The 8,441-nt window shown below is 37.9% G+C and overlaps 1 protein-coding gene across 1 annotated transcript in view; it reads left to right on the top strand.

Moving 5' to 3' along the window:
• Positions 1-3,264: 3,264 nt before the first annotated feature.
• MAN2B2 (mannosidase, alpha, class 2B, member 2) overlaps positions 3,265-8,441 on the top strand; it is a 28,424-nt gene continuing 23,247 nt past the window's right edge. The window contains exons 1-2 of the mRNA XM_009890532.1: positions 3,265-3,405; positions 7,144-7,249. Coding sequence (XP_009888834.1) covers positions 3,265-3,405; positions 7,144-7,249 — 247 coding nt within the window. The remainder of the gene's footprint in view (positions 3,406-7,143; positions 7,250-8,441) is intronic.

Here is an 8,441-nt window from a genome sequence, read left to right as displayed (position 1 = left end):
GAGGAGGGGGGGTGGGGGGGTGGGTGTCTGTCTGCTGCTAACACCTACCCGCCTGCGGAGAAACGCATAAATCTTTGTCAAGTGCGTATTCTGCCCTAAGTGTGTCCCGGAGTGTGCTCCATCACCTGGTATTTCGGGATCCCCACGCTGGTTTGGAGGCGGCATGGTTAAGCTTAGGAGCTCCGCCCGTTAATTTTGGATTTGCGTGTGCCTGTGTTCTGCAGGGTGCTCCTGATGGAGATTTTTTTTTTTTTTACTATTATTATTTTTGGTAAAGGAAAATCTTCAATCTATTTGATGGTGTGCTTTGAGTATGTGGCAGATTTTCTTGGTCTTTTTGTCTTGTTACTATGCCAAAACCCCAGGAAAACTTTCTTTTCTTAAAAGAGAGGAGAGCAACATCCCAGGTGCTTGTGGGGTTAGAGCCTGGTGCCACAGAAGTGTAGTAGCAAAGCAATTTTTGCTAAATAAATGAGATAAATAAATCAGGTGGAGTGTCAATACCTTTTGGTTTTGTTCATCGAAAGCCTGAATTATTCTTCATTAGTATGAATTTCTTTAGTTTATGTGAAAGATGGTGTGGATACGTCATTTGCTAGAGTGATATGGCATCAGATGTTTAAGAATAACTAATAAAAAAGCAGTAATGGCTCACCAAGGAATCCACCGTGCATGGATTTTGTCTTCCCTTTTTAAGAAAGATTAGTGAATTTCTCCTTTAATACTTCAAACTCCTACTCAGAAATTGCATAAGAGAACACAAAACTAATTTTTATTTTGAGTCAGTTAGTGGTCAAAGACCTCAGAGAGAAATGAAACACATAATTATATTATTTTTTTTTAGAAGATGCAATTGCTTTAAGCCTCAGTTCCTCTGCTGTTAAATCACAAGCATCTGCAATTCCTGTAGTCAAAAACCACAAAAGCTACCTGTGGATCATTTCAAATGCTTCTGTAGTAAAGTGAAACCTGAAGGTAACTCTCTGTGGAATACTAATGTGATCCCAACCTATTTTATGTTTTTAGTTTGCTTAGTTATTAGGTTTCACTCATGACTGACAACATACTGTTTTTCTAGTGTTTAATTTCTCCATTTATAATGTGAAAAATAAGCATTTTATTTATGATATCTGAACAGCAATCTTCATTGTGTGCTGGAAATTATAGTATTGATGGAGAATTCCAGCATTGGATGTATAATAATTTATTTTATTTTTTTTTCCTCTCAAAGAAAGCTATCTGTTGCAATCTGATAATAGCAGTGGTACCATGTGGCATCTCACTGGTATATAGGTGTGAAAGACACCTCACCATTGTCTAGAATACAGTACAAAACTACTTTGTAGAAGTTTAAAATCTATATTTAAATAAGTAAAATCTTACCTGATTACTTATACTGGGTCACGGCTTATTGCTTCAGAGTATCTCATTAGCGGATAAAGCATATGAATTGGAAAGAAAACTCTTATTGTTGCTTGCAAGTATCCTGGTTTATGAGAACAATTATTTTCAATTCCCACCCAAACAACTAAAAATAAACTTCGTAGGATTGGGTAATATCTTACTGCTTAGTTCCAGTGTAGTTTGAGTCAGAATAAAAACTGGCTTGCCTAATCTCCAAGACAATATTTTCAGTAAGTTACTACACAGAGTATTTTAGTATTGTATTAAATTTGAGAAGTCATTGTTCAGCTCTTAAAATCTAGTGTGCTCCACTTAAGTATTAAGAACTAAAATTGAGCCTAATGTTGTAATCGTTGTACATATACTTGGATTTTAGAATGTATTGTTCATAGTCAATTGCCAGTGAAAAATGAGAATTCCTTAGCAATTATTTGTATGTCACTGTTAAGTATTAGTAAAACTTAAAAGCTATTCCCTTAGTTAAAATTTCATATTGTATTAAGCATCTAATCATAATCTTGATTTTAAAAAACCCTTAAGAGCTGATCTAGAAATGATTGAACAAGTAATTATTTAGATAAGCACCACAGTATTTTAAGCTGTTCTTCCTACATTCAAATATTTTCCTTTTCTAATGACACTTTCGCATTTTTACAAAGATAGCTGGATTTCAGTTGTGGAAAGCAAGGGGTTAAGGAAAGTTTATTTCTGGTTTGGATCACACCATCCCCTTCTTATTTCAAAATGTGAGTTTCTTATAGGAAACTTGACAGAATTAATCATATTTTACATACTATACCATTAGTTTTTAGGTGGGTGAGAGATCTGTATGTCAATCACTTTAAGATGTATGTGTATGTATTGTGATGTGCATTCTTGAGCAAGTACCAGTAGTTTAAGCAGAAATGTGTTATGGTTAGTGTTAAAATAGCTGTGCTATAACACACAGATAACTTTGTTACAAGAAAACACAGACATTGCAGGAAATTATAGGATCTTTGCTGTTGTCTTTAGACATTATGTATCACTTTGGAATTAAGTAAAGGGTGGAAGACTGGATCTGGTCAGCAGAAGTTGTTCTGGCAAGGATAAGCGTACATAAAATATCTTGATGCACGCAACTTTAAAATCAGCGTGATGTTCATTTGATACCATTTCATAGGATGTAACAGTATGATAGGTTATTTGGATGAATACAGCTGTCATGTTTGCATTCCAGTAAAATCCATAGGCCTCATTCTGGAATACAAGAGGCTTTACGAATGACATAGACAGGATAAATGCACAGATTCTCACACTGGATGTTTTCTGCATCAACAGTCAAACTCATTCTAAGAATCCTTTGCCATTTTGGTTTTACTCTAACCTAAAACATCAAGCAAAATAATAGTGTAATTTACAGTATATATATCACTGTATTATACTGGCACAGCACAGACTCACATTCACTCTGAAGAAACAATTCAGGTAGTTCAGACCATCAACAGAACAGCAGAAATGGAAGAATAAAGTGTGCGTGTGGGGTTTTTTACTATGTTGGTGCAAGGTCTTATCACTCATGGCATTGTTGATTTAAGGTAAGCAATGAGGGACGGGGCAACCTGTTTCTAGTACATCAAAAAGAAAGATTGTATTGGTGTCTGCTCATCTTGGGGGAAGCTACACTATGATCTAATCAGGTCCCCAGTCAGAGGATGTATTTTGGAGCAGAAGGGATGTAAGTAACCAGAGGGAACTTGGTCTTTCTGAGTGTACAAAGGAAGTGTGCAACAGAAGTGAGGTTTTTTCATCTTCCTCTTCTCCAGCTAAATGAGTGTTCAAAACGGCCCATTTAATTTTTTTTTTTTTTTTCAGGAAAGTATGCATGCTTATGCAGCAAATGTCTACACATCTGTTGTACAAGAGCTAATGAAAGGAAAGCAGCGCAAATTTATTGCTGTAGAGCAGGAATTCTTTCGACTCTGGTGGGATGCAGTAGCCACAGATGTGCACAAGCAGCAGGTAAGTTGTACCAGAGCCGTACTTCCTGCTAACAAAGAATCCACGCTCTACTCAGGAGCAGAGAGGGGCAAAGTACTTCACCATTTGCTTTTTATCCAGATCTTGTGTGAGCTGTCTCTGAATCTGGTACTTCTGATGAAAGGACCTTAACTCTAAAGGCCGTTCCAAGAGGTTAAAACCCCAGCTATGGATCAGAGCTGTAGGAGCTAGTAACCTTTGCACTGAAGACTCTTTACGCTTTACAGTTCTTGTTTCATTGGTGACTTCCTTATTTGAGGGCATGCTAGTGTAAGATGAGGGTGATTCTGAAAGAGGCTGCACCAATATCTGTTAAACATCTGAAGCTCATAAACTGCTGCCCAACACTGCTCACAATAAGGAATATTTTTCTTTCCAGTTAAGTGCTGCTCAAAAACCTGCCATGTGTAAACAAGGATAATGCGAGAAAGAGGTGACTGTAGATTCAACAGCAATAGCTGTTTCTTGGGTTTGTTTATTTATAAGCTGTGATCCCTTTCAGTCTTTAGAGCTTTAATTTGAGGATTTTTTTTTCCTAGTAAAGACATTGTGAAGCTTTATTTGTCATTTCTCTGGTATGAAACAAACAGGCTGAAATAAAGACTGAGCTGATAGCCGAGCAGCTGGTCACATGTTGCATTGCAGTGCAAGAAGTTTTGGAACCTAAAACCAGGGCTTATACAGGTGCAACTTCCCATAGGTACTCCCTCAGAACTCCGTGGTTTGTTTTGTTACCAGGGTCCAGTGAACAGCAGCGTATTACTTTCAGTACTTTACATTTCAGTTTGTTTAAAGTGCTAGATGTTTAAAGCATCATGTAAAAAAGACACCTCTTGTCTGTTTTCTTAACCTAGTCCTTCACTAAATTCTGAATTTTCTGTAATGTTTAGTATTTAAATAATAGCTTACACTGTGTGCAGCTGACCGTTGTATGAGAGGTTTTGCTGTGTATGGGCAGTTCACTGGTTTTGTGGGGGTACTTCGCCCATACTTGCCAGTCGCAGGACAATTTTCTTGTCTGTTTTTAATTAGAAAACTGTACTGTAATCTGGTGTGGGGGAAATAAAAAAAAATAGTGTAGAACTACTTTGTGCACGTACAGAAGAGTACTCTAACTTTCTAAGGTCAGTTGATCTTATTTCAAGTATATTATGCTGCTGTAACCCAAATATAAAGTAAAGGCCTGTGTTTCTAATATCTATTCTAGCTATTATGTGGCATCCAGAAGAGTAAATGTGAATCACATTTGACCTCAGTAGTGCAAAATTAGTACATATGATTCAGCCTTTAATTTCCTACAACAATTACTGATAATTGTTGCTTTTATGCATTTTTAGTCAGTTCTTTAGTTACTTCGTAGTTGCTTCTCTGAAAATTAAAATTATTAAAAACAAATTCCTCTTAAACCTGTGTGTCAAACATTTAATCTCTAATAACATTTAAGAGCTGTGATGCTTGCTAAGTGGCATGTTTTTTAACGTTAGCAAGTTGCAAATATCGGGCCTTGAAATTAGGTCACTGTGGTTACTGTCCTGCTTTTTCCACTTGAACTCTAGCATTAATGATTTTCTGTGGTACAGGCTCTCTGGTTTTAATTTTGCCATTTTTTTTTCCTTAATTTAGTATTTTACTTGGAATACAGTATTTAATTCTAGTTTCTTTTGGAATGTCTGCTTTGGATTACAGCAGTGGCATTAAAAACTAGTAAAAGGTACAGCCTGGGTAACGAAGCTGATTTTACAATTTGGACAAGAGAATATATAGTACTGAAATCTATTACAGCAGTATTCAGCCAGATATGAACCTCTTAGTTCTCAGTGCATGTTATTTCCATAGCGTTTTCTTGTGTGAACCACTCCTATTGCCTTACCCTGGCTTGATGTCTGGGTGTTTTAACTAGGGGGAAGAAAAGATGTGTAGCCACTTCTATCTGGTTTGTAGGGATAAGCTGATATAAGGATAGTAGTAGTTGTCCCAAGGGCCACAGATATGTTTTACTACTACAGCAGCCTGCTGTAGTACTGCTGTATCTGTTTCCTCAGTCCTCCTTCCTTTTGCTCAGTTCTGGTCAGCAAAAGTGCTTGTCATTGGAGATATGTTTTCTGGGGTTTTTTTTGCTAGGATCAGATATTATTTAAATTACTTGTTTTTAACAAGTGATTTTACTTGTTTAAATCGTGTTTTCAGCCTCTCAGTGGTTCCACAAAACTTATATTGAAAAATGTTTCCGTGGCCCAAAGTGTGGATCAGAGGTATCTTTTTTGGACATCCATCCAAATGGGAAATAACAGCCACAGATGCTTTTCATGTAGGTCAGGACCAGTTCTATGCTGACACCAGATATCAGTTATCTGGTCTCCCAGCACGCTAATCAGTCACCACAGTCAGCTGGAACTAATTTATGAATGCTGAGCCCTGAAGCTTTTTCACAACATTGTGAACAAGAGAAATGATTATAATCAAAATTGACAATCTGGCATCATATCTGAGCAGACCACGGGGGCATTCACTGAAGGTTCCTGGGGAAATAAACATAATAGCTCTGGAATCAGCATCCTACATGACAGATTTTAAAAAAAAAAAAAAAAAAAGAGTGGAGATTAAAGTACATATTTATAAAAGCTTTCTTTGTTGGAAGTTTGAAGTATCTTTGAAGTTCTAGGTAGTGAAATTACTATAATAAAAACAGAAGACTCCCTAACACTTCTAGAAAGGGACACAGACTATTACTCACTCCCTCCAAACACCACACCCCCCTTTCATCCAGCACATTTGCTGAAAGTTGTACTTGTCAGCATACTTGTTGTTTCTAGTGGCTGAAATTAAAAAAAAAAAAAAAAAAAAAAAAAACAAAAAACCTAAACCCCAGAAAAAACTCAAACAGTTGAACAGGTCATAAAATATTGATAGTTTTTAAACTAGGAAAATGAGACCAGAAATTAAGGTTAGCAATGAGTCTATCGGACAGGCAAGCCTGCTATGTATGGAATAACTGTTTCTTAATAAAGCATTCTGTCTCTCACAAATCGAGCAACCTGTCCATGCTCTGAAGGCAAGGTAGATGTATACAGAGTAGAAGGAACGTGTTTGTGGCCACAGTGGGATGGCACATTCATCCTCCTGGGTCCCACAGATCCCAGTCTCCAAACTGTTACAGAGGGGGTAGGCTAAAGGAAACCCCGGGAGCCTGGCCATTGCTGCTTGCATGGGGTTGCATATTGCTCTCTCATCCAGCCACCCAGTGCTTTTCCTAAGCCAAGACAGATGCAGCAGGAGGAAGACTTTGGGAGAAGCACTAGTATCTTCTGGTTTAATCCTGCAGCTTTAGTTGCCTTGAGGCAGGATTCCAGGCTGCTGCCAGTGCAGTGTATGGGGACAATTGTGGTGTTTAGATAGCATAAAGGCACAATAACAGCCCTACTGAGAAACACCAGAAGGTCAGTGTCTACCTGGTAGTGCATCCTTTGTGCCTGCTACCTGGTTTTAGTGTAAGCTGGGTAAACTAATGCACTGTGCAGCACATTAGTATGCTTTTTCCCCCCCTTTTTCTCCTTTTAATGGCACTCAGTACAGCCAGCCTTTTATCCTACTTTTGTCCTGGATGCCTTCTTGACAACTGTTGTGTCTAGGTAATGTGCTGTGATCTGAAATGAATTTGCAACCTTTTTGGATAAGACTGAAATGATGTTTATGTTCTGTGTCTTAATTTCAATATCATAGGTCCATCAGTTACTTCAGGAGGGACGACTGGAATTTGTCATTGGAGGGCAAGTGATGCATGATGAAGCTGTGACGCTAATTGATGATCAAATTTTACAGTTGACGGGTATGCATATTTGCATTTAACTTTTATTTTTCATTGTTATGACCTTGGGCAGTTTTGTTTGTTTCTCATTTCTCCACCCCATCTCTTATTTTCTACTTGCCCATGAGTTATCTGTTTAAAAATCTTTGTTTAAAAAAAAACAAAACCAAAAACCAACCAACCAAAAAAACAACAGTTCTGTAGTAAGCAGAAGGGTTACTGAAAGCTGGCTTGCAGTTTAATAGACATCAGTTATAAACTCCTTTGGAGCAGAGGCCTTTTTTGTGTGTGTGTGTGTTTGAGAGTTTAAGCTCCTGGAAAGATTGTTATGGTGAAATGCTCTGGAAGAAAATATCTGGTAGCAATTCAGAGCGTGGGGAGTTTGTATTGTTTATGCAAAGTCTTCTGCAGAATGTGGGCCATAGAATGTCATTGAGGTCATCCGATCTTAGTTGAAAGACTTGCTTGAGGAAGAAACTCCCATTTGTAATCATTACAGCAGCCTCTGTTAGAAATAGATGCATATTTCCAAGAGATGCACTTTTTCCCATTTTAGTCTTCTAGCTTCTGCTTCCAGCCATTTGTATGTTACACATCTCCATCTGATGGTTTAAAGAGTCTTCTAGTATTTAGGTCTATCTCCATCTGGTCAATGAAAAAAGAAACAGGATAAATCATGCCACCACTGTGCTATAGATGCCTATAATATGCCATGAGGGAGTAGCATGCTTTTTTGGGGTGGGAGGGGATGTATTAGCACCAGCTGCCTGTCATGGCTGATAGAAACCCTGCCCATTTCAGGGCTACACTCTGAGCAGTTTTCTACGTGGTAGAGTAAAGGGTCAGAAAACACTTATCATTTGCTGAGTCTGACTGCGCAGCACCACTGGCCTTGTCCCTTGCTTGTCAGTGTTTATCAGGGGCACAGGGATAGCAACTGCTTTTGCATCTCGGTGAGTCACCACATTACACTCTGACCAAGAGGAGGAGAAGGACTGAACTTCTTTTGTTTTTTCTTCTCTCATCTGACTCCTGTGTTTAAAGGTTGTTATATGGGCTTAGTATACCAAACCCAGGACTTCTCCAAAGAAAACACTAATATTGACTGAAGAGTCCTTTTGTTAAATGTAAATACAGCTTTTTCTTTCATTGGAGTTAGCTGCAAAAAACATTATTTCTCATTTAATATTTCATTCTGTGTGTAAACATATTT

Source organism: Charadrius vociferus, unplaced genomic scaffold (assembly GCF_000708025.1).
Source record: "Charadrius vociferus isolate BGI_N301 unplaced genomic scaffold, ASM70802v2 scaffold88, whole genome shotgun sequence".
Classification (NCBI taxonomy): domain Eukaryota; kingdom Metazoa; phylum Chordata; class Aves; order Charadriiformes; family Charadriidae; genus Charadrius; species Charadrius vociferus.
This window is presented reverse-complemented; position numbering and strand designations above follow the sequence as displayed.